Source organism: Python bivittatus, unplaced genomic scaffold, assembly GCF_059951505.1.
Source record: "Python bivittatus isolate LINGU-HERP-01145 unplaced genomic scaffold, Pbiv_v1 ctg000670_np1212, whole genome shotgun sequence".
Classification (NCBI taxonomy): Eukaryota; Metazoa; Chordata; class Lepidosauria; order Squamata; family Pythonidae; genus Python; species Python bivittatus.
In genome coordinates, this window is record NW_028277094.1 from 7,652,721 (window position 1) to 7,678,272 (window position 25,552).

Below are 25,552 nucleotides of genomic sequence, written 5' to 3' on the forward strand. Positions count from 1 at the left end.
AATTGATGGGTAGCCTGGGCTTCTGCATCACAATGTTGTTTGGAGCTTCTTGGAGGTACCTTGGTGGCGGTGAGAAAAGGATGTTGGAACAGAGGGAATCCATCCATCCATCCATCCATCCATCCATCCATCCATCCATCCATCCCCCCATCTCCAAGATGTCACCCCCTTTGTACAATCTAAAGCCCCCAAAGATGCTGTTGTTAAGGTGATTATGATGATGGAAATAACATCATTATGGTCCTGAGGATGGCAGGAATTATGCATTCATGTGGCATCTTGGTTTCCTGCTGCTGAGTCTTCTCATGCACCAGTTCACATAATCAAAGGGAGCGCCTGTTTTTTTTTTTTCTTCTGTCAATTTCATGTGTGGTTCCCAAAGATACATTTCCTGATAATTACAAGGAACAGAGTCATTTCCTCTGAAATTTATAATTAGTTAATCATTAGCCACAGCTTCTGGGCTGCGAGAAGCTTAACTCTCAAGGCTAAAAATACTAGCGGGGGGAGAAAAATAAAAACAATTAGCACTCACTTTCCACAATGCTCTTATGTAGAGAACATGCTCATTCATGATTTTTTAAATCCCTGGTTGGTAGAATAAGGCACATTTGACTGGACTCACACACCACACTAAGCCATAAGCCACAATGACAAGGCTCACCAATTTCACAGTGGCAAAGCAGTGCCTGAGAGGTGAACAAAACGGCATGTGTGCACAATAAAAGTAAAGCTGTTGCTGCTGAATTCACCATTTTTGCTAGATTCCATCCACAGTGCTCTCTAGCGGCTGAGCCAATACACAAAAGAAATGAGAACTCTATCATGAAGAGGCATGAAAGACATTTCATGAATACCCCGAAGGACCAGGAACAGGGACAGCCCCTTCTCTCCTGTTCGCATCCTCATCTCACAGACTGGTGGGGAATGATTGCTTCCACATCTCCAGGAACAGCTGAGGAACCTCCTTTGGAGATCTCCTATCACCATCTGAAGAGAAGCAAGTCACCAAGAGGGAAAAGACCATCTCAATTCCAGGCACCAGCTCAGCCAGTACTTTGGGTCTGCACACGCTAAGCCAAAACATACGATTAACAGTCATGCATGTTCTCCTAGCCTACCCACCCGCAACCCGTCTTGTGCCCAGCTCTTTAATGGGGCAGAGGCTTGATGGTCCTCTGAACTGGAAGTGCATAAACCCCTTTTAAATGAATACTTGAGGATACTTCTCAAATGCAGGGTTTACATAAAGCCAAAGTTCAAACCTTTTTGGCTCAGTCTCTTACGTGAGCACCAGCCTCTCCGTGCAGATGATGACAGGCGTAAACATGTGGAAAGATGCTGGAAAACTCATTGTGGTTCTGCAGTTTGATAGCCTAGCTCAGAATTAACATCCTATCAAAAATAGCCGCGGTGTTGCTCCTCACAAATGAGAAACCCAAAGGAAAGAATAAAGGATTTGCTTTCCCCAAAACAAACACCAAACAACTTCCCTTCTCACACATGCTATTCACTCGGTTTCTCTTTCACACAAACACACAGGCTGAGCTCCCATGAATGATGGCTTGGTCAGTTTGGGCTAATCCTACTGTAGGAATCTCAGCTTCACCTGATGTATGAATCAGGTTAATGATCATGGATTCAGCAAGCCATGTTGAACGTGGCTTGGCGTCATGTGGGAATCCAGCGATAAGGACAGCCACCAGCTTTAAGTGATGAAAAGAGAAAGGCAGGAGAAAGCGGGCAGTGGCTGCTGGTCCTGGCAAGTATTTACGATCTCCGAGAGTAGGAGCAGAAAACTGGGTCGGCTGCGCCTTCTTTGATCCCAGCAGAGGATCAAAACCCACTTCGTTGCCCCCTGGCTGCCACATGAACATTCAGGCTGTTTGGGAGAATTCAAAGCTTTCTCCCCAGCTGGCCAGCATGTTGGTGACCAAACGAGACCGGGACAGCTTATCTCGTGGAACCTAACTGATGGGGAAAGCTAAAGAGGGCTACAGCTGATCAGTACCTGGATGGGAGACCACTAGAAGATCCCAGGGCTGTGGGGTTAGCCTGGGACAGGGCCAAAAGTGCCCCAGAAATCCCTTCCACACGGTGGTGAGGCAGACCCCAGGGAGCGCTAGGGCTTCTCCTTGTGCCGCCCGAACCCAATCTGTATGATTCGGTTACGGACCGGCGACTTATGTTGCGTCCCCAGGAACCCACAAATCCTGGCTTGGGGCGCCGAAGCGCGTGTTAATGGCCCTCGGTGGGGCAGCTGAGCTCAGGACGCGGGAAACGGCGGGGCGGCCCCCCGCGGCGCCCTTCGGCCACGTCGCTGGCCCGATCGCCCGCAGTTCAGTGGCGGCCGTCCCGGAGGCGCGGGCGACGCCTAGGATGCAGCTGCGCCCCGGAGGAGGAAGGAAGCCGGCTTGGCCCGGAGCAGGGTCGCTGCGGGACCACCTCGGCCAGCCTGGCGCTCCCCGCCCCGGCCTCGCCTCTGCTTCCCTTCCCTTCCCTTCCCCCGGGGAAGAGCCCCCCGGGTGAGCGCGCCTCACAGCGCAGCCGGGCGGACTCCTGCCTCCTCACGCGCTTCGGCCTGCACCATCGCGGCCGGGGAGAGGGGGCGCGCGAAGCCTCCTGGGGGGAGCCGGCCAGCCCATTGGCGCACCCACGGGGGGAGCCGGCGGGCCGAGGAGGAGGAGGCGGCGGCGGCGCGGGAAGGGCAACGGCGGCAGCAGCAGCAGCGCCGGCCCGCGCCCTGCCCGGCTCCCGGGCTTCTCAGCGGAGGGGCCGCCGCGTCGTGTCCACGCCCCGTTTCTCGCGCGCTCGCTCGCTCGCTCTTCTTCCCCCTCCTGCCGCTGCCGCAGTGGCCGCGTCCTGCCAGCTCCCCGCCCCGCCAGGCTCCCCTCGGCGCGTCGGGGCTGAGCCAGCCGGAGGTGGCGGCGCGCTCGGCGGCTGCTGCTGGGGGCTGAAGAGGCGGCGGCGGCCGAGGGGCCATGGCGGCCACGGAGCTCGCGCGCCAGGTGGTGAGTGAGCGAGCGCGTGCGGCGGGGCGGGCGGGCGGCCTCCACCCTTGCCCTGCCTTGCCCTGCGGGGCTGCTCCGGCCCCGGGCTGGCCGAGGGGGCGCGCCGGCGGCTGCTCGTGCTGCAGGAGCGGGCGAGGGAGAAGAAAGAAAGAGGACGGGCGGCAGAGATGCTGGGCGGGGGCCCGGCCGGGTCCGGCAGGGAAGCGGGCGGCGGCGTGGCTGGCTGGCTGCTCGCCCTGCCTTTCTCCCGCTCCCGCCTGACTCCGAATTGAGAGCCGCCGGTTTACACGCGGGAGGGGGCCTGGATGCAGACGCGGCCCCGCTGCGGGAGCCGCCGAGAGGAGCGGGCGGTGGCGTTGCAGAGGAGCGGCCGGCCGGGCCGGGCGCCGGGGGTGCCTTTTCGGGGGAGGGCTTGGGGGCTCCTTGCTCGTCGCCCTCCTGCCCCGCCTTCGAGGGAGGGGCGCGCTGGAGGCTGGGGGGAAATGCGTTCCGCACCCGGCGTCGGAGCTCGCTGGAGCCCGGCGGGGGCTGGGAAGGGGCTCCCCGGGCCTGGGCTGAGGCTGCGGGGAGGGCAGGTTTGCTTCCAGAGGGATGCGAGACGGGATGGGAGGAAAGGGACGATCCCGCACAAAGCCCGGCTCGGTCTGTTTCCTCAGCCGGGCCAAGGCTCGTGCGAAGGGGACGAATTTTGCGCGCTCAGCTGCGCGGCTGGGTTGGGTTGGGTTGGGTTGGGTTGGGCGGTGAATCCGGTCAGCCTGCAGCCATTGATCGGCGTGGTGGGAGACGCAGAGGGCTTTCTCCTCCCCCCCCCCGCCCAGACCAGTTGGATTCAGCCTTCCCTTTCTAGCTCCCATCATCCCCAGCCAGACGGAGCAAAGCCGGTTGTGGAACGTGGCTGCGTATTTTGCTTTCCGCTTAACCGCACGTGTGCTGGGGGCATCTCCTGGCAAGACAAAGAGGAAGGTGGGGTATCCCCCCCCCAAAAAAGTGGGGAGATGGGAGCTTTTGTCTCCGCACGTAAGGACTGCGAGGACACCTGCTCTTAGCCCCGCTGCCTTTTCCGGCTGGGATAAAGCCGAGCCGAGCCGAGCCGCGCCGCGCGCGCCGCCTCCCCTGCTTTCCTTTGTGTTCCGAAAGGAAGCTAAACCCGGGCGGGTGGCCGGGGAGGTTTCATTCATTTGAGGCTTCTCGTTCCTCTGAATGAGGAAAATGGACGATGGCATCATCTGCGGCTGGCAGCAGTGCTGGACTGGAAGCGGGAGGCTTTGTAGAGCGCCGGGTCGAATGTGCGCATCTTTCAGACGGAGAGCCTCTTGGCATTCACTTGGAGGAGGGGGGGGCTCTGCTGGGCTGAAGCGACCCCAGTTGCGGGTAGAGTGACGCGGGGCCCTCCAGCGGCAAATTCCAAGTGTCACGGAGGGGCAGCCCATTGTTAGTTATTTGATTGTTCTCTGCGGGTGTTTAAGCGGGAGCTACCATTGTAGCTCTGCCTCTCGCAGCACCTTCGGTTTTGGTTTGGCCCTGGTGCTGGTGACTTTCAGGGCTGGAATGAAGCAGCTTATCCCATTTTGAAATATTGGGGGGGGGGGGGCGGGGAGAGAGTTGACAGCTCTGTGGAAAGCCGTACTCGATCTCTCCCCTTCAAGAGGACCTCAGCAGTGGGACGGGAAACGTGCTTTGGTGCCTACAGTATTGAAGTTCTACCAGTCAGCAGAAGACAGACTAGGCTTGACTGGCAGAAAGGTTGGGCTCACCATGTACTAAACCATCGGGACTGGTACATTTATGGTTTCGCCTGATGTAGGAACCTGGCTCCCGTGGCTTGTATGATGTCCAGACCAGACCATTATGGCCTGCTCAACAAACTTGGGATTAAAGATCCTGCTCAGCACAACGGGTGAATGAAGATGATGTCTGGTCTGTTGCTAAGTAGTTGCTAAACTTCATACGTACAACCCCATGGAGATCCATCATCCGGTTGGTGCAGTGGGTTGAATTTACTCTGCATTCCAGAAGTGTTAAATTAAATTAAGATTAAGCAGATTTGGAACATCGAGAGCACATTGGTGGCCTCACTAAATGGCTTCTGTGATGATCTGGCCAGTCAGTGTGCGCCACTTTGAATGAGGGAGTGACGGAAGGAGAAGTAACAAAGTTGCTCTTTGCCATCCCTTGTAGCCTTTGAGGATATAGTCTCCTGTTGTAATGGGACCTTTGTCCATTTTTCTGGATAGGTAGATGCAATTCCAAAAATATCTCAAAGCCCCCCCCCCCCATTGTTGTTGGTTTACCAAAATGCTTCTGTGGGGCCCAAGAGGTATTTTTATAATAGAAAAGCTGTTGGAAGCTAATGGTTTCTCTTCCCTTTACAAAAAATTAGAAGAACCTTAAAAGAAGTAAACGCTGCAGAACAGGATAGCTGGAAGTGTCTGCAGGCACATGGTTAACCTCTCTAGCCATGTTGCATATTCCTTAATTTTTTTTTCATATTCACACTTTAATGCTTGCCCATTTCAGATGGCAGCACTTAACTGACTTGATCTGATTTTGAAAAACTAAGCAGGGTTAGTACTTGGATGGGAGACCACTAGCAAATCCTAGGATTGGACGCTAGACTGGGAAGTCAAACAGAAGATAATGCCAAAAAACTACCTGGATGTGTCCATTAAATCACCAGGAGTTGAGCTTGAATTGAGTGTGTATTTACTATTATTATTTATGTCTAGAGCAGTGTTTCCCCAGCTTGGCAACTTTAAGATGTCTGGACTTCAACTCTGGGAGTTGACGTCCATGTGGCTTGAAGTAGCCAAGGTTGAGAAACACTGGTCTAGAGGCTTGGAATTCATCTTTTTGGATGATGGCACAGTGCGTACAACATTTAAGTTTGGAGAAGGGCGTTAGAATTGGATTCAGGTCTCTGCTCAGCCATCGAGGTCACAGCCACTACTTGGGTAAATCACTTGGCAGGCTGCGCACAGACTGTAAAGTCAAAAATGCCATTGTCAGGCAGACACTGTCCTTAGCATGCCAGCCTTCCATCCAGATGCTTATGTAACACTTTAGCAGCTGGCAACAGATAATTATGATGTTTGGGGTTCTGTTTGCAGGCAAAGGAGACTCCATCTACTGCCTTGATATATGTAGCTTTTTGACAGGCGAGAAGCAGATGGATCACACAGAATATTTTCATCCTGGAGCATGACTCATGTAGTCTATCCAGGGACTTGGCTAGGAAAGCTTTTGCACAGGGAATGCAACTAGCAAAGAAGGATGCTGAGGGTTGCATTAGGTTCTTCTACTATCCAGAGCACTTTCCCATTAGTGCCAAATCATCATGGCCTGACCTGTAATGGGGAAGAAAGGAGCTTAGTTGGTTGGGCCATTCCATTAAGTTGGGTTCTTGCATGCCCGTGGTCAAAGAGAGGTCTAGACAATGGTTTTATAACTCACCCATGGGTTAAGGGTGAGGATAGACTGGTCTCAGAGAGTACCTTTGCATGTTACTTGAGATCCTTGACCATCAATAGCACATTTATTATGGGTATTGCTAGAGTTGACAAACTGAAAGACACAGACATGGTTCTGATTCATCATCCTGTCGGCAGCTTGTCTCTGAATACCTCTGGCTGGAAGCAGCACAGCCCTTGGGGCTTCTCAGGCCTCTGGTTAGTCACAGTAGGAAGCAGGATCCTGACCAAAGAGACTAAAAGTGGGTTTCAGCGGCATTCCTGTTCTAATAAGTGAGAAAAATAGGTCAGCCCAGTAGAAATGGAGTGGTTTTTTCTGAGTCATAAATTAGGTAAGCAACATGTGTGGTCTGTCTTTGTGCTCAGAAGCAGCCTGGGTTGTTGCTGTAGGCTGCTCGGCTGGCTGCCCTGGGAGCAGAACCCTGGGTTTGCTTCATCCTTGAAACGGCAGGGTGGGTGCATTTTATGGGCTTAACCACTAAAAATTTGAACATGGACGGATAGCATGATTTTGGAAGAATTAAGTGAGTCAGTTGAGAGTGGTAGGCTGTACAATAAACTGAAAGTGAGAAAAAGAGAAAGAAATAACAGAAAAAGCTAAAACTGCCATAAGAAAAGAAAATAAGAGAAAATAGAAGAAAAGAAAGAGACAAAGAAAGATATAAAGACAAATTTCTTATTGCACTTTCAGCTTTGTTATTTCTTTCACTTTTTTTCTGTTCTAATTAGTTTGTTGTATTATTCTTAAAACTTTTAATAAAAAATGTATATAAAAAAAGAGAGTGGTAGGCTCTGTTTTGGAAAACGGTCTTATTTCTCAGTCTCCAGCAGGTAAAGTCAGCCGTTGTTGAGACTTGCTTGGGTACCGGTTCTCAGGGAATTTATGGAAAGCTCTGATAACACACCTTGCCTTTTGACAACAAGCAGCAAAATTATCGACGTCTCTAAGGCTTCTGCTTGGATAGCTTTTCTTTTTAAGGGTTACCTTGGTGAAAATGATAAGAATATTTAGTTTTCTTTTAGCCCAGCCAAATAAGTCATTTATGGTTTGGCAATAGGGAGGAAAAAAATACTGCCTGACTCATGTGGTGTTTGTAGATGGTTACAAAAGAAACGGATAGTGTTGACTTGGGTTACCCACACCAACGATTTTTCTCACTTTTGTGCGAGCATCTCCATTCCAAGGAGATAGTAGCTACGAGGTTGTCCTCCATGTCGTGTTTACAGATCTGTGTAAGAAAACCAGTTTCTCTGTAGGAAACATAAGCGCAAGAATTTCTTAACCCTTGTCATACAATAAGATGATCTTTCTGCAGTACAATATGCCCTTTAGAGCATTCTGGTTTTTCTCTTAGAAGCGGGTCATAACGACTCTGATATACCCACAATGGGGGAACGGTTGGTGAAGATGACGCAACTAGCAAAGATGGCAAAATTAACTTGTTTGTTTAGAGAAAGATAAACTATTCCATTTATTAGTGACTGGAAACTCTTTACGGACTTTTTGCTGAAAAAATAAAAAAACGAACTAATGATTTGATGATCTGGGGTTTGACGATTAGAAAGGGTAGCTTATGGAAAAAGGAAATTATGATGTAACCTTAGAGAGGGTAAAATATAAATGCATTTATAACCACTGTCAAAAAGATCAGAAGCCTTTTCTTTTTCTTTTCTATTCCTACTTTCTTTCTTACTTATTCACTATTCTTTTATTTTCTTTGTTTATTTTCTATTATTTGTATTGCTTTTATCTTGTAAAAAAAATTCAATAAAATTGTATTAAAAAAAAGAAGTGGGTCATAATGAATTCTTCCATGAAACACCTTTTCGTTTAGGAGTGTGGCTGCAGAAGTAAAATACTTCTGCGTGTTCATTTGTATGAGTCTTCCATTTTCCCAAAATAAAAAGACTTCTAGTTTTGATGGTGGGAACTTGGTCCTAAAATGGTACATCGGATTAGAGGTGGTGGAAGGGAGGAAAAATATGACCTTTGCTTTTCTTGGCATGAACTTTGTGGAATGTGCAGAGTGAGAAAAATCAGAGGAAACTGCCGTATACCAAGAAAAAGCATTGGATAGTTGAGCTCAGTATTTTACCCCCAATGGCCAATTATCATTGCCTAGTTCTCAGGGCAGGCTTTCCCAGTTCTGCTTGGTCTTTATTTTGCTTAGAAAACAAATCAAACCACAGATACGGGGTGAAGGATATATGACTTGGCAATAGATAATAAAATATACAGGTAGTCCTTATTTAGCAACCACAATTGGGACCAGCAACTTGTTTGTTAAGTGAAGCAGTCGCTAAGTGAAACCGTGACTGTTCTTATGATCTTACTTCAGCTTCTGTTTGCTTTATAGACCTGTGAAGATTGTAAATGCGTGGATTGGTCGCAAAGTTACTTTTCATCACCGTTGTAACTGAACGGTTGCTAAATGAGGCAGTCACTGAATGAGGACTGCCTGTACAGTAAAAACAACAGTAAGAAACAGTAACTAAACTTTAAAAATATCGCAGCAGAATTAACAAACATTAAAAAGATCCAAGAACAAATCAAGATTCCAACAATAATATACTGGGGTAAACAAAAAAAAGAATTTGGCCTATTACGTTTTGTGAAAAGAATAACTCTTTTCCAGATTGAATCAAAGGTAACTTTTCTAGTATATCTCAACATCTTCCATCTTTTATATGTCAGTTTTTCCATAACAATCTTCCATAATTTTTCATACCAGAGATCTAATGATGGAGGCTCTCAATTTTTCCAATATTGTGCTATAGCCAACCTTGCAACAATGATCATAAATTGAACGGTTCTGTTTTCAGTTCTTTGAGTTGTCTCACTAAATAATGACAGTAAATATATCTTGGGACCATAATTGAATTTTCCAATATCCATGCGGACTGTCTGGAGCAGAGCACATATTCTACTGAATTATGGCTCCTTTCCAGACTCGAGGCTGCTGAGGAATATAGTTGAAGCAGGATTGAGGTGACTCGTTATAGCTTTAAATAATAGGAGCAGAATCAGATTGCCCTTCCTATGGTTGGGTATATGCTGTATCTTGTTTGCGGCTCAGTTGGTTTCTGGCATGCAGTGCCAGGCCAACAGTAGTTGAAATGGCCCAACTGCTCCTGGCCATCCAAGCAATTCCTTTTTGCTGCACTTATTAGTCTCTGCATTGTTCTTTACTCTTCCTATGAACCTCAGTTCTTCCTTTCAAGGGCCTCAAAGCTGCCCTTTCTTCCATGCTTCTGAACTGATTGAGAATTAAACTTTCTAGGGCCACCCAGTCTGTATGCAGAAGACTGTTCGAAATGCCAGGGGTAAAGCTGGCATCTTTTCATCTCTGTCTCCTAGCTTGGTAGAACTGAGAAAGAGTTGGAAAATATCCATGCGTCTCATCATCTCTGTGCCCTTTGTCAAGGGCTTTTATTGAAAGTTATCTAGGAACCATCCCAAACGGATTCCTCTCAGATACCAAATGAGTGAATCACAGAAAACGGATAAAGACGAAAGCATTGGATTATGCCTTTCACTGCTGGTGACATAGTCGTGGTGAAGTTTGGCCCTCTGCTCTTCAGCTGAATGCTTCTCAATTTGACCAAAAAAGTGCCAACTCCAGAATGCCTTACCTTTGGCAACTTGGGTGCACTAACTGCAGAACAGGCTGAGGGTTTTAACGGGGATGCCTGCAAAGATGTGAAATGGTCTTCGCATCTAGCTGAGCTTGAGAGATCTGGAAAGCAGAGCAGAGCCAGACCTTGGTAGTACAGTGGTACCTCTACTTACGAACACCCCTACTTACGAATTTTTCGAGATACGACCAGCTCCGGCCCCAAAAATTTACCTCTACTTACGAACTCACCTCGATTTATGAACTGGATCCGTGGCCATTTTCCGCCTGTTCCACATGGTCCGCGGCCATTTTCCACCCATTCCACGTGGTCCGTGGCCATTTTTACGCCCATTCCACGTGGTCCGCGGCCATTTTTCCGGCCCTGCCACATGGTCCGCAGCCATTTTCCACCCATTCCACGTGGTCAGCAGCCGTTTTTCCGCCCCGACGCGTGATCTGTGGACGCCGGAACAGATTAACGGTAATTACATTGAACCTTATGGGAAAATTTAGTTCGACTTGGGACCAACTCGACTTGCGATCAGAGTCACGGAATGGATTAAGTTCGTAAGTAGAGGTACCACTGTTATGTCAAGGGAGGATCATCAGGTTAGGCTGGGAAGTCAAAAAGACCCTGGGAGCAGGTGGTGGCAAGGCACCTCTGTATCATGCCAGAAAAACAAACATCTGCTTAGACCAGGAGCTGAGTTTGATCAAGGAAAACTTTACTTTTCTATATCCATTGGTTATCACATTTTATGACAAGCATTCACTGTTTTTTGAACGGGGAGAGGAACCACACAGGCACAGGAAGCCTCACTCACAGGAAGTGGGTTTCATGCTTGCTCTTCTCGAAAAAAGCCATTGCAGGCTTTAGCAGTTTCCTATACCAAACACAACCGTCTCCAACCTGCCCCTCGCCAGATGTGTGGGTGTTCCATCCCCCAGCCTGCACAGAAATTGTGGGGGTTGCCATACCAACACATCTGGAAGGTGCCAGATTTGGGGACGGTTAAGATACAGGATCCCCTTAGATGCTGCTTAGGGGGTGAAGCTGAAAAATCACAGCTGCCGAGCTCACCATCAAGTGATCACGATTATTGGTGCACCGTGTAAAATGAACCCTTTTCCTTCTTGGCCTTCAAGTGGTGGTTTCGAACCTGCTACATTTCTGTGCATGGACAAAAACTCAGTTTATTGGTGTTGCTCTGAAGATTGAAAATGCAGAGAGGTGCTAATTACCTCAGCAGGAGCATTTGTAATTGGACTGTTATAACTGGATATATTTTCCAGTAAATGCACCTTCCAGCAAGCCTCCTGGTTAGGAGGGGAAGCCGAACCAGTTCTTTCTTTTTCCTCTCAGTTACTTATCCTGCTCTTTTTTTTCCTGTAGAATTTAATCACAAACTTTTTGCACCCAGAAAATGAACGAAGAGAGGTTGGAAAGTGGGAGATCCAATACTCTAAAGCAGCGTTTGTCAAATTGGCAACTTGAAGATGTGTTGCTGGCTGGGGAATTCTGGGAGTTGAAGTCCACACATCTTCAAGTTGCTAAGTTTGACAAACACTGCTGTAAAGGGATTTTTTCTGAGTTTCCTCTGCACCAGTTTTAAGTTGCAGCAACACGTGCACATCAACTGTAAATCAGCCCCTCGAAAGGGCAGCAGAGATGTGGGTGCGGCTAAAACTTTACCATGGCAAGAAGTGCACCGCTTTCACTGATGCGTGAGGCAATGTTTTTTCATATGTTGTAACAAATCAGTTGTGATTTATGGATGCAAGGAAAGCCACAGGGGAATTAAATGGGTGCCTTCTTGCTGCAAATAGCTTCCCCCGTTAGCATTTCTTGTACGGACCTTTCACAGAATGGAAAAATATGATGCTACTCTTTCGCCCTGGCTCAAGCATCACACTGACCTATCAAATGGCAAACTCCTTTTCCACCCTCCAGCCCTACTGGATTGGCTGAAACCTGACGGTTGGACAGATTTTCTAAGAGTGGAAATCGTTTGAAAGTGCACTCGCGTCCATCGGTTACGGTCAAAAAGCTCAAGAAGGCTATGACGGTGATGGGCAAAAAAGGCAATGTGCATAAAAAACTGGAGGAGCTCAATGGCACCATTTGGGCCCCCTTCTTGACTTTCTTGACCATACCCTGTGGACCCCCCTGTGGACCTGTTATGCTGAAGATCAATGTCTCCATAAAATCTGTTCTCGGGTATCTTGTCTCCTGCCAGCTACTTAGAGGAAGTTAAGTTTTGGAGCACACTGGACAAGTTGGCCAAATGACCATGGAAAGAAAGTTAGCAGATATTGCTCCAGGTTAGTTAGTTTTTAAATTGTGTGGTGACCTAGCTCTTAGGGCGGCTTCTTGTGTGTTTCTCAACTGCAGGTCCTGTTCCTGCCCCAAAGGCAGCTTTCCGATAGCCTTTCTATTCTGTTCTTCTGCCAGAGCATACATAAGAGTTCTAGCAGGAACATGTTCAGTGTCAACGTAATTCAGGATGTGCAAAAGAGTCCAGCAATGTGTGCTTTGCAGGAGACAACTTCTGCCCCAAACCCAAAGTTCAGAGCATATCTAAAAGGCTGTCCAGAAGGTTGAGGCCTAATGTTAACATGCATTCTTTTGTGATCATCTTAGGGTGAAGGCTGCCGGACTGTTCCTCTTTCTGGTCATGTAGGATTTGATAGCTTACCTGATCAGCTGGTTAATAAATCAGTTAGCCATGGTTTCTGTTTCAACATCCTCTGTGTGGGTGAGTACTACTTTCATTTTATTTCCTCTACCCTTCTGCCCCCTGCCCACCATTTCCATTTTGGGGAAATTCTGTGCTAAATGCAAATTGCTCTGCAGCTCCCTGTAGACAGGGCTAAGGTAATACTCCTTGGATTTACCTTGGACACGTGTTTGGTGCTGCCCTCTAATCCTGTTCTACAAGATTGTTAAGATTCACTGCATTGGGTGGACAGGAGATGATGGGATAAGTTCTCATAGTATTGACCAAAGTGAGCAGAAAGCGCAAAGAGGCAGAGAGTGAATGTGTCTAGCTCTGATGGCAACTTCTGTTACTCTGTTAGGGTTCATATTACGTGAGTGTTCATCCAAAGAATGCTGGACTGAGAACATGTAGGATGGGATGGGCAGTTCCCCCTTTTTTGTAGCCTGGTTATTATGATAGTTTGAGAGAGCCAGTTTGGTGGTGTGATTAAAGGCATCAGGCTAGAAGCTGGGAGACCATGAGTTCTAGTCCCACCTAGGCACAGAGCCAGCTAGGTGACCTTGGGGCAGTCCCCCTCTCTCAGCACTAGAAAGGAGGCAATGGCAAACCGCTTCTGAAAAACCTTGCCAAGAAAACTGCAGGGACTTGTCCAGGCAATCTCCAAGAATTGGATATGATTGAACAGATTAAAAAAAAAATGATGGTGCCATTCTCTCAAAGGTATCTGTTTAATAATTCTCCCACCTTATCACCAGCACAAAAGACAAGAAGAAAAATAGGCCAGCAAAACTGTATTTACCCTTTTGGTAACGTTAACACATCACCACCTTGTGCCCTGTGGCTGTTGAGAGCTGAAGTCTTGTCCATCTTGCAGGAATTAGAACCGTGAATTAGACGCACAAATTAAGAAGAGACTGACAAGTTGTGGGAGCCCGTCCTGCGCGGACCCCGTCAGGAAGCAAACTGCTTCATTTACATCAATGGTAGCTTCTAAACCATTGCAAACAATAAAACATCTGAGAGCCCCAAAGCATCTAATTTTCCCTCTTGATTGTTGGAGAACTCCATGCCTCAGTGTCTATCATCCTGCGAGTGAAGATACAGAAACGGCTTTATGACTATTGGATCATCCAGTTCATTTTTCTTTATGTGAGCCTTCCCCAATCTACACTGCCCTGGATGGAGTGGGCCAAAACACCCTTCCGCCCCAGTTAGCAAGATCATGGATGCTGTGAGTTGTAGTCCAAAGCCCCTGGATTCAAGTTGGGGAAAATCCGAGTTATATTGTCTGTCATTAATTGTCTTTGCATGAGTGTTTACAGAACCATATTAAGTACTAGTTTCAAAGCCATCACGATTTTAGTCCTTGAAGTAGGCTTTCAGATTCTAGTTTGAGTTCCATATATCAGTTGTATTACTCATACCTTATAAGTCAGTTTCCTTGCTTCTCCAGCTTGTGGCCAATCCTTCTGGTCTCTCCTTCCCTCTCTTTTACAGGGCAGGATACAGTTCAGTAAGTTATGCCATGGGTGTGTTGTCCATTTGGGACTTCAGTTGGGGTGAAGACAATAAACCAAACTTCCCATTAAACAAAGTTGGGAATTCTGTCTGTGCCAGATTGGGTGGGCTCCTTCAGTAAAATTTATGTAAATGATGAGTTGCCTTCCTATTCATTGAGTTATTCATATAAATGTTTTATTGACTTCCATGTTTGGCACTGTACTGTCTACTTTGTCTGGTGAAAGAGAACAAACGATGTTGACAACGGAGCTTCAGTTATGACCTTTGGTAAACCACTGGTGTATTAACATGGAATTTTGCTGTAGATTAAGAGCAATGCCCTGGCAGGGAATTTAATAAAAAGAGATTGTCCATTCGGATCCTGCTATATTAAGAACAAGGAGAACTTGTCATAGCTCTCAAAACATTAACTTGGACTTATGAATCATCTGTTCGCAAGTACCCCTGCACAAACGTCCACACTTTAATATTCGTGCTTTGCATTTATTCAGTATTTGGCATTCGAGCTGTTTGGCATTTATGGTCCTTATCATCTAAATGGCAGCCCTGAAATGGAGCTAGGAGCTGCATATCATAGATGAGAGACTAAGGATGAGGGCAAGAAGGCTAAACGGGAGAGCTGATGAGCAACAATACAATACAGTGTTTGAAACAGCACTGGAGCAACCCAGTTTTCAATTTCCATTTCACCATGAAGCTCATGAAGGTTGTTTCCACACTAGTGACTTCTAGTATCTTCACAGCCTCACCTAGCTGTTGTTGAGATGACATAATAAAGCCTGTCTACATTAATTGAAATTTTGAGACAACAATGACTGGATGATGCTAGAAGTCGCTGGTGGGGGGAAAGACCTGGTGACCTGGGCTTGTTCCTTCTGCCTTGCGGAGAGAGAAGTAGCCATGTCCATCCTTTGAAACTCTTTGGATGAAAGATGAAATATAAAGGAGATGAATAATTAATTGATGGGAGTGAGATTTATCCCAGGAGCAACTTCATGGAAACATTCTCTCTTTCTTCGCATGGCTGCATCAGCCTCTCTCTCATTCCCTCCCCACTCCACAACAAAAAACCCCAGCCTTTTTGTACAAATCTTTACCCAACTGCTTTTATTTCAAAGAAAAGGAAATGGTGATGTCAATTCAGGGTGTATTCTGTGGTCCAGATTGGCTACTCTGGGTGCTTGGGTGGTGCCCTTCATGTTCCAGAGACAGGAATGATTTCTGCTTGCTCATCAATGCGAGAGCCTCCCCCACCTCCCCCCTTTTTAATTTGACTCTGGCAAAGATGGCTTAGCTTTGGCGAGCTGTGAAAGATTGCATATCCAGACTCGGTGACCTCTCCGTCAGGAAGCTTGGCTGGGCTCAATTCCAGGATGGAGTTACACCAAAGCGGAGATTCGTCTCAGCTGTTCAGTTCCAGGAAACTTTTCAGTTCGAAAGTGGTAGTTACGTCTGTTTCCTCAGGCAACTAATGTATTCTGCGTCCCCCTAATGTCCAATTTCTGGATTTTGTTCCAGGAAATCCATAGCTCATTAAAGAGCTGTTAACTTTTCTTGGCGAGAAGCCCAGATGTGACGTGTCACTTCTCTATCTTGATTGAGAGCAAGTTGGGGGAAAAAATAACAAAATGGTGAACCGGTTTCCGAATTCCCCACACACAGCTCTTCCTCTGGTTCAATCCACAGATCGTATGCTTTTTTTCCGCTCATCCCAGAACCTCTTTACGTTGCAGCCCCAAATATATATATGTTACGTTTTCCAGAGTTTTAAAAAATATGCACACCTCTAGATAATTATTTAAAAGGAACATTTTGGGTGCGGCTCCATTGGTGACATCACTACACCACAGCCGCAGGAGTTTGGAGAGAAAGAAGAAAATAAACGATGGTCTATGGTCACCTAAATCTCTGGTGTTTTGGTCCTTTTGATGCAAGAAGATTTTACAGAAAGATTCCAGAAAGGAAGCAGGAAACCTGTTTATCAGTTGTCCTGCCGTGTCCAATATAGTCAGCTGTTCAGCATCTGAGATAGAAAACCAAAGTTAGCCTATTTCAAAATATAAATCAGTAATAGGACAAACAATGTCTAAGTAGCTGAAATAGGAGCCTGTTTCCTGGAATAAAATCTTTTCGGTAGGCATAGGGAAAGGGCAGGGATGGACTGATGAACTGTTTGCATTTGTTGGGCAAAATACAGGTTGTCTGGACCTGGATGTTAATGGTGGAGTCTTCTGGGCATTGCAGACTCAGAGACTGGATTGTAACCGTGGTGTGATGGAGGGCAATCTAGACCAATATTCCTGGGGGCCAGAGTATGGGGCAGGAAAGCTACTTACTCCTATTTCATCCTCCTAGTGGGGACCAGAATTGTTCAAGTCTTAGAGGAAACTCATAAACTGGTCTCATGGACTTCACCACATGCCAGGCTGTTGAAATAGCAGATTTGACGAAGCCAAGGGTTGGCCCTTTTTGGGACTGGCGGGCACATTGGGGATGTTGTAAGTGGTGCTTCAGGAAATGAGCTAAGATCTACCCTGAGCATTTCAATTCCACTTTTTGCTATTAGAAGGTCTTGTAAACAGTGAAGAGAAAATCCTTTTTCACAGTAATGGGCATTTAAAAGTTGGGTTAGATGGTAAGCATCAGAACACAACATGCTGGTGATAAGTACATGAGGGAACTGGTGGCTTTGGGCACGTGAAGGAGACATCTGGCTGGTTGCCATTGGGGGAGATGGGGCAAAATGTGGACCTTTGCTCTAACCCTTTAGACTTGCAAGCTTTGGAGGCACCAAATCTAGGATTGCAGGCCGAAGTGGGAATGCTGTCATGCAGATCTTTAAACCTGGTTGTGGTGTCCAAGCGACCCAGCATTCGATTCAGGAGATTCCCTCTGGAAGTAATTTTTTTTAAACTGATGCCAGCTTTGAAGGAAAACATGCCCATCTGCTTAATTCTGTTGGTTTTTGTCCTGATCTCTTATTTCTCATGTTTACACAAAGGCTGTTGCAGCTCTTATGTGTAAATCTGTGCCTGTCTCTGGATCCCCCCCCCCCCCCGTTGCTCGGTACTTCATCTGTTTTGCAGGGAGAAAAAATTTAAAAAGAAATTCTCCTAGAAAGAAATTGCGAAAGAAATTCGCTATGGGAATATCCAACTGAAGGATTATCATTTTTAATTATGTACCTATATTCTGCCCTCCCCCCCCAGCGCTGCCTTGGCGTCTTTGCTTTTATCAATCCGAGGGTTATCAGTGTCACTTTATTTCTCTACAGCCAGATAAAAAAATTTTTTAGAACCCGTTGGAGCTGTTGCTTTTAACTGTTGGATTGCTACTGGTGGTGATCATTTCGTGTAATGTTTAAAATATTGGTTTTGCAAAGTGCTTTGAGCTCCAACTGTGGCAAAGAGAGGTGATTGTATCTGGAAGGAAAATACGAAAAACAACTTTTTTTCCCTTTTTTTGTGGCGGAACAAATGTCTGCACGTGAGAGGCTTCTACCTAAAAGTCTTCTGCAGTCCTTTTACAAATCAGTTTTCCCTTTTCTGACCTTTCCCCCTATCTCCCCTCCTGCTCTGATCTGAGGGTTGTGTGTGTGTCTGTGTGTGTGTTTATGTGGAAAGCTTTCTGTTTTGAATGGCTTAGGTTCTCTACCTACCCCCATGTCTTGAGGGCAAATGCTGCCATGCTCTGTGATGCAGGAAATGTGTCAGCCCATGATTGTATTAACAAAAGAGAGAGAGTGGGGGGGGGGGAAACCCAGCAGTTTATATATAACAGTTTATTTTGCTTGGGTTTGATGGAGCCCCATCGCTACACAAATAGGTTTGGTTCTGGATTTAGGGAATAGGAAGAATCTAACCTTTTATTTTTAAATTGAAGTGGCTTTTTAAAAAATCCTCACCTTACCCTGCACGCCATTATTGGTTGTTTCTGGTATTTGCTATTATTAATTAAAATATTTATTATTATTGCTATTTGTTTAATTGGGGTGGAACCCTCTCAGAACCCCTTCTTTAAGACATTAAATATTCTCTTGCTTGTTTTAATTGGCTGTACCAATAAATAGTGTTCTCATCACATATTTAGCCTTTGTAAATATTTGAAAGAATTTGCATCTGCTCTTTGGTTCACTCTGAGTTTGCTTTTATTTGTTGGATTTCATCCTAATTTTTTGAGTCATATTTAAACAAAATGTGTCTGTCTGTTTTCACCTCCAAAAGGAGAAACTGGTCTTGGGAAATCCACGTTGATGGATACGCTGTTCAACACCAAGTTTGAAGGCGAACCAGCTTCTCATTCCCAGCCAGGAGTTCAGCTGAAATCCAGTTCTTATGACCTGCAGGAAAGTAATGTTCATTTGAAGCTGACCATTGTCAGCACGGTGGGCTTTGGCGATCAGATTAACAAAGAGGACAGGTAAGCAGCAGTTGTTCATGGTGAAATAGACTTTAGGACTTATCTTCTGGGCAGTTTCATCTTGAGAGCCAAATCTGGTAATAGCGTGTTGGCTAAATCCAGAGAAATCAAAGACGGGTCCTTAGATCAGCTCAGATGAACCCACGGGGCAGGGAAGGGACTGGACTGGGTGGTTTTTCATCATGCAAAATTTCATGTATACAGAAAAGAAGCACATTGCTCTCAGTCATTATATTATTGCACTTGTGGAAAGAAACAGTTGCATTTTTATTCCAGTTGGCCATTATTGAGCTATTATGACTGTTTGCTTCTAGGGAAGAAATATAGCTGTCTGGTTGATCTGTGCAGTTGTCGCAAATATATATACAGGAATGGTGGGTTAGAGGCAGAAGCATTGCTAATGATTTCCAAAAGACTTTGTGTAATCCAGCCTCCCCCAATTCGACATCTGCCAAATGTTTTAGGATTGCAGCTCCCAGAATTCCTTTCAGCCATGCTGCTGAGAATTCTGGGAGTGGTGGTGCCCACCCATCTGGAGAATACCAGGTGAGGGAGGCTGCTCAAAAGAAGCTTTTTCTGTGTAGGAAGCGCTAGAGGAGGACTAACATGTGTTCTGTGTTCTCTCTCCCCATTTCTTTTTATGAAGCTATAAACCCATTGTGGAATTCATCGATACCCAATTTGAAGCCTATTTGCAAGAGGAGCTGAAAATTAAGCGGGTGCTGCATAATTACCATGATTCCAGGGTCCATGCTTGCCTGTATTTCATCGCTCCCACAGGACATTCTTTGAAATCCCTGGATCTGGTAACAATGAAGAAACTGGACAGTAAGGTAGGAAGTGCAAGGTCGCCTGACGAGGACTTGTTGGTTCTTCTGCTTCATGTGACCCCAGAAGTGGGTTGTCCACTTCAGTGATGCTTCTTAGGCTTTGAAAAGTGGGATGAAGTTCATCTGTAGATCCTCTGGTTTGGGTGCAGGACTCTTAATTCAGTCCCTCTTAAGTAGAGTCCAGTAGCGAGTTTGAGGCCTTTTCTTTAACAAAGATCCTGGACAGCTCTGGTTGATCTGAATGGATAATCTTGAGTTGAATCAAAGCTAGACAACCTGTGGCATATGAAACTTTCTCTGATTATGCCACTGAATAGCCATGACATGCATTCCAGAAATTGATGCATGGTAATGTAAGGTTAATTGCAGTCATGCTAGCCCATTTTGGGTCTAGAAATCCATGGAAAAGGAATGGAAGCCCGCAGTAGCCTAAGATCTCCCAGAATCTTGCTTCCCACGCAAAGAAATATGGGTGTGCATATTTCCTATTAAGGTTTAATTCTTTTCTAACAACTTTTGAAAATATTTTTTAAGAAGTCCAGGAAAATATAAAGGAGAATCCCAGCTGGTTTGGTCCACTGTGAAACATCCCCTCTCCCGCTGAAAAAACTGCCCTGGTTTTTAGGCAGATGGCTCTGGGAATGTTCATACAATCAAACTTTGTGTAGTTTAAATGTTCAGAACGCTTCCTTTCTCCTTTGGCATTGCCTGCAGGTGAATATCATTCCTATCATTGCCAAATCTGACGCCATCTCCAAGAGCGAGCTGACCAAATTCAAAATTAAGATCACAAGTGAACTAGTGAGCAACGGAGTGCAAATCTATCAGTTCCCTACCGATGATGAATCCGTGTCAGAAATAAATGGAACCATGAACGTAAGATAATACTGAAACAATAGCTGCTGTAGGTTGTTTTTTTTTTGGACAAGGGGTTGTCCAGCTGTGTTTGCAGAACACTTGCTATAAAGATTACCTAGGTCATGGAGAGAATGCACGAACACCCATATTTTCCCACATAATGTGAAAGATTTACACACCATTGTCATCGGAGCCCATAGTGACAGTCTGCAGTGAAATTAATATTTTTAACTGAGCTAATTTGGGAGGAGGGATTGTACTGTTTATGATCCCAGTTTTGCCAGTCTGTAGATTTTAGTTTTGTCAATGTTGCCTCAATCATCTGAATGGTTCCCTTAATGAAAAATTACAAAAATAACCACTCCAGAATCCTGGGTTACCTAAAATCACCTGTTCTGCTTCAAGGACACTTGGAGCAGCACCATACTGAGGCACTATCCCGTGTCCATTGCAAAGCCTATAATATACTTTCAGTCATGAGGACTAGAAGCTTCTCTTCTTAAGAAGTCTATTACAATCTTACTGGGCAAGGATGGTTAGAATATTGTAGCGTCAGTAGAATCTAGTGACCAGCGTGTTACGCTTGGAGCTGGATTTCCTATTTCACATCAGCCATGAAGGTGCCCTCAAGGAAGCTAGTGACTCTGTAAAATAAGGCCAACTTTTTCGTGAGACGGGCGGTATCTACATTTGAAATATGAATAAATAAATAAACTTGAAATTGAGCAGAGGGTGAAGTTAGAATTCTCTTTCTTCAATATCCTTTTGGTTGGATAAAGTGATATCCAGAAGAGAGAAAATAATCAGTGCTACTCTTACCTGTGTGTTATGTGCTGCTAAGTCAACCCAGAAACAATTGAATTCCAATAGCAATATTATTTTTATGGTTGTACAGCCAGGCCTAAAAGTCAGCTGTTTTGTTTTTCTTTTTCTGGCGGCCATCTCTGGCTATTTCCCATGCGCAGGGTGGCGAGAAACGAGTTTTTGCTTTTCTGTAGGCTGGAGACTTTATTTATGCACAGTTTCTCATGGCAACGAAGTCACCTTCGTATCCCTTCTGTGCTTTGCTTTTCCCAAATCTAGAAAAGGGTGGGTGTTTGTTTGCAGGTAAAAGTTATTTTTAAATGGATGAAGGAAAGGTCATCTGTTAAAAATTCTGAGTTGCGCTTCTCAAAGGTGGACCTCACAATGTCGCCCTATGTGGGAAGAATCGTGGTTCCTTGTTGAAGAATCTGGACTGATTCTGGTGCTGCTCCGTCAAAACTCGCTCTTTGGATGAAAAAGTTGCTCTCTGAGCGAGATGAGCAGTGACTAAATTTGAAATATATATAAATAAATAAATAAATCTCGAATGCAGCTTTTTATGTAGTGGTGCTCCCCTTGGTTTTCTAATTGGAGACGTGTGCATACACCAAAAATAGCAGCTCCTGTGCAGAACTGCTGAAGCCTTCTAGCTTCCAACTGAACTAAATATTGCATTTGGAAAAAAGATTCATACCTTACCTCTGTTACAAACTTTCAGCCAGAACTTCCTCGTCCTCTGTATTGTTTCTCCGTCCACAACATAGAAAGAATATTGCTTTTGATTTTAGTTTGTTTTTATTGAACTATGATTAACAAAGATTATCAGATAACTAAATTAACATAAATCAAGATGCATAGAAGGAAAAAAAAGATATAAAAAATACAAACAAATCTACTAAAATGCAAATAGACAGGAACTGTACATGTATGAATTTACCATATATGTAAACTGTTACCCTATTATAGTCTTTTGCTCTTGAGGTAAACCATAAAATCCATCCAAATTTGATAAAATTGTGGTTCCTGCCTCTGATGGCTCATTATTTTAACTTTGTGATTTTTTCTAATGTGGCCATTGAAGAGGCCTTCTTAATCCACATCTCAATTGTTATGTTATCTAGAGTTTTCCAATGTTGGGCAATTATTATTTTAGCTGCTAAAATTAAATAGATAATAAGTTCCTTATTTTTAAGCTTGAGATTTGGTCTTGTAAATAAATGCAGGAACCCTAACTCTGGGGAGACTTCAGTTCTTTGTTTCATAATGGTACTGATGAACATCACAGGGTTGATATGATTTTCTAAAATGTCTTTGTGATGTGGTTTGAACAATTCTGGAAAGTACATCTACTATCTTAGTTAAATGCCTTTGAGCTGGGCCCCCCATCTTGAATTCTCTCTGGTCATTATCCAGAGTTTTTCTAAATCTTGGTCCTGTCAATCCATATTTCCCATTTTCCTCCCATTTTTGATTTCCTTCAACCTGGCAAAGTTTTCTAGCTCTAGTCTGTCATCTATACCCATCCCATGGCCAAAGTATATGAGTTTCTCTGCTTGCTGATCACTACCTGAAGAGAGCTGTCAGCCTTGATTTGGTCCAGTCCAGTCCTGACCTGATCTGTTCATTTTGCAGTCCATGATACTTCCAGTAATAATTTCCAAAGCCATAATCAAAAGTGCCTATATAAGAGCTCTTGAATGAAAGGTGGGGCATAAATGGAATAATAAATATGCAGCAACTAATAAAGCCTTTGAGCTTGTGGCCTCCCCTCTCTGTGAGGTCCTTAGAATAAAATCTGATGATAAAGTTTTCCTTTTGGAGTAACAAAAATTATTTGAAATGAAGGAACAAATGGTAGTCTAGAATCCCACCTTCTTCTGCAAAGTCTGGCACCTCCCTTGTTCACTCCTTCCCACTGTCACTAAACGTAAGCTGAAACAAGTTTGTTTCCATGTGTATTCCCACCACTATTTCCTTCCACTTTCTCTGATTGTCTCTTTGGTCTCAAATTTTATTTCACTGTGACATACCTCCCTGTTCCTTTTATCAACTGCTATGCATCTGGAGGACTATACGTTAAATCTGTAAAACATTTTGGGTGGTATACTTGATTTTAAAGGTTAATATGGTTATTATCCTGCACATTAATGACAAGGAGAGGTTAGCAGGTCTTGATAACATCAGAGTGGATGTTATTGGCCACCTTGGCCTTACAGGTTCATCAGAAGAATGCTTGGCATGCTGAAGGAAATGCTACACGCAACTAACAATTGCATTCTTTGTTTTTCTTGGGGTGCTCCAGGCTCACTTACCATTTGCCATCATTGGCAGCACAGAAGAAGTCAAGATAGGAAATAAAATGATGAAGGCACGCCAGTATCCATGGGGGACCGTACAGGGTGAGTAACGTTGCTAGTTCAAGAGAGCTGGGTGGCATCGTGACAGAATGGCCCTCCTTGTTGTGTTAGCTAGACCAGGCGCAGCTGACCTAGAATAATACACAATAGAAGGTCCCATAAAAGTTCCCCTCAGTGTAATGGCGTTTAGAGCAACCTGCATTCAGATAAGCCTCACCTGTCACCCTCTTTTTATCTATCCATACAGTGGAAAATGAAGCCCACTGTGACTTTGTGAAACTCAGAGAGATGTTGATCCGGGTAAACATGGAAGATCTTCGTGAACAAACCCACACGCGCCATTATGAGTTATATCGGCGATGTAAACTGGAGGAAATGGGATTTAAGGATACTGATCCAGACAGCAAGCCGTTCAGGTATTATTTACCAGGACAGGGGAATCTGTGGAAGGAGGGGGCTGTCAAAAAAAATCAAGATGGTGGTTGCAACTGCATGATTAAAGCTTGACTTTTTTGACCTGCTTCAACAGTTATCCCTGCACCAGAATGCTACTTAATATGACTGGTGGAAAAAAATTCACTTTGGAAAGAAAAAAAAACCTACCAGTCCTGTTTCAAACAACATGAACATTGTCTAGATTCTTTCGTAGCACCAAGCCAGCCAAGAAGTATTTCAAATGTTGATTGTTCGGTCAGCTCTTTGTTTCTTTCCCCCCTGTTCTCCTAGATAAACATAAAACAAGCAAAAAATGTGGATAAATGTAAGACAAACAAAAAATGAGCCATGTTTCTGAGCTCAAATATGGCTACATTTATACAACACTAATTTATAATTTGTTGAACAAGCTATATGGCTGAGTTCCCACAACAGGCTAAACTAAAAACAAACTAACTTAGCATTGTGTGTTGCACTAAATTTTGAATATTTAGCAATAATATGTGTGTACAGAGCTATGCAAAATTTTGTCTTTATCTGATTGAATGGGATTTTTATGATTATGATTATGATTGCTTCAGCTTGTGGCTTCCAGAAATGGTTTGGAGACATATAAGGACAATATGAATATGAAAAAAGCTCAAAATCTTTGAGTGCTATATCTTTTTCTTCACATTTTTACTGAACAATCTTTTTTCACCCACATCATTTCAGTTTTTCATAATAACAGTAAAGGAAGTAATGCCAAAACAATTTCATGCTATAAATACTCAGCACAGACACCTATTTTATTTTCTGAGCGCAGATTTTTAAGTTTTCATCCCAAGGTCTTTCTTGCCAGCAACATACTTTAACCCCATATCTAGAAACTTACAGACATTTATTTTTAATGAACACACCGTTGGCTAGAGATCAGATCCGCCTTTCCATTCAGTTCAATATAACCATGGCTCTGCAGATGTCAGGGCAGAAGACGCTAATAGGTTTTTGATCACATGAGCCACCAGCTGACTCAAACTGAATCCTCCTTTAAAATGTGGCCCCTTCCACCTTCTTGCTTTAGTTTACAAGAAACCTACGAGGCGAAAAGGAATGAATTTCTGGGAGAACTGCAGAAGAAAGAGGAGGAAATGAGGCAGATGTTTGTCCAGAGAGTCAAAGAGAAGGAAGCGGAGCTGAAAGAGGCTGAAAAAGAGGTGAACTGATGAGGGTCTGCAGGGAGGGCGAAGCGGCGTCACGTACATCAGGACCGAGATAACTAAATGGTTTAAGTTTGAGCAGTGCTTCTTGTTTTAAATGCATTCTTTTCATCACAGCAAGATGGCTTTAGTTTCAATCAGGCTGCAAACCTTACAGCATCGCCTGCGTTGTGTTTTGTGGAATCTCCCCAAAGCGATATCTCAGATATGACCTCCAGGAGGACTATTTCCCACTTAAAATAAGTAGGGTTTTCAATCATCACCTTCTTGCGTACTCTTTTTCTGTGCAAAGCAAAGAAAGAATATCTGTGAAT

General features: G+C 44.8%; 1 protein-coding gene across 7 annotated transcripts in view; it reads left to right on the top strand.

Annotated features, from left to right (window-relative positions):
• Positions 1 to 2,543: 2,543 nt before the first annotated feature.
• The window catches only part of SEPTIN6 (septin 6), a 32,262-nt gene continuing 9,253 nt past the window's right edge, over positions 2,544 to 25,552 (top strand). For 4 of the 7 annotated variants that reach the window (XR_015798068.1, XM_088151555.1, XM_088151557.1 and 1 more), the window contains exons 1-8: positions 2,546 to 3,011; positions 12,737 to 12,851; positions 18,560 to 18,755; positions 19,402 to 19,588; positions 20,300 to 20,461; positions 23,550 to 23,646; positions 23,852 to 24,020; positions 25,103 to 25,235. Coding sequence is in view for 5 of the 7 variants with exons in the window: in XM_088151555.1 (XP_088007681.1) it covers positions 2,982 to 3,011; positions 12,737 to 12,851; positions 18,560 to 18,755; positions 19,402 to 19,588; positions 20,300 to 20,461; positions 23,550 to 23,646; positions 23,852 to 24,020; positions 25,103 to 25,235 (1,089 nt within the window). In the remaining 2 variants the exon portion in view is untranslated. Of the gene's footprint in view, positions 3,012 to 12,736; positions 12,852 to 18,559; positions 18,756 to 19,401; positions 19,589 to 20,299; positions 20,462 to 23,549; positions 23,647 to 23,851; positions 24,021 to 25,102; positions 25,236 to 25,552 lie in introns of all 7 variants that reach the window. The other 3 variants (XR_015798069.1, XM_088151558.1, XM_088151554.1) reach the window with 2 other exon arrangements.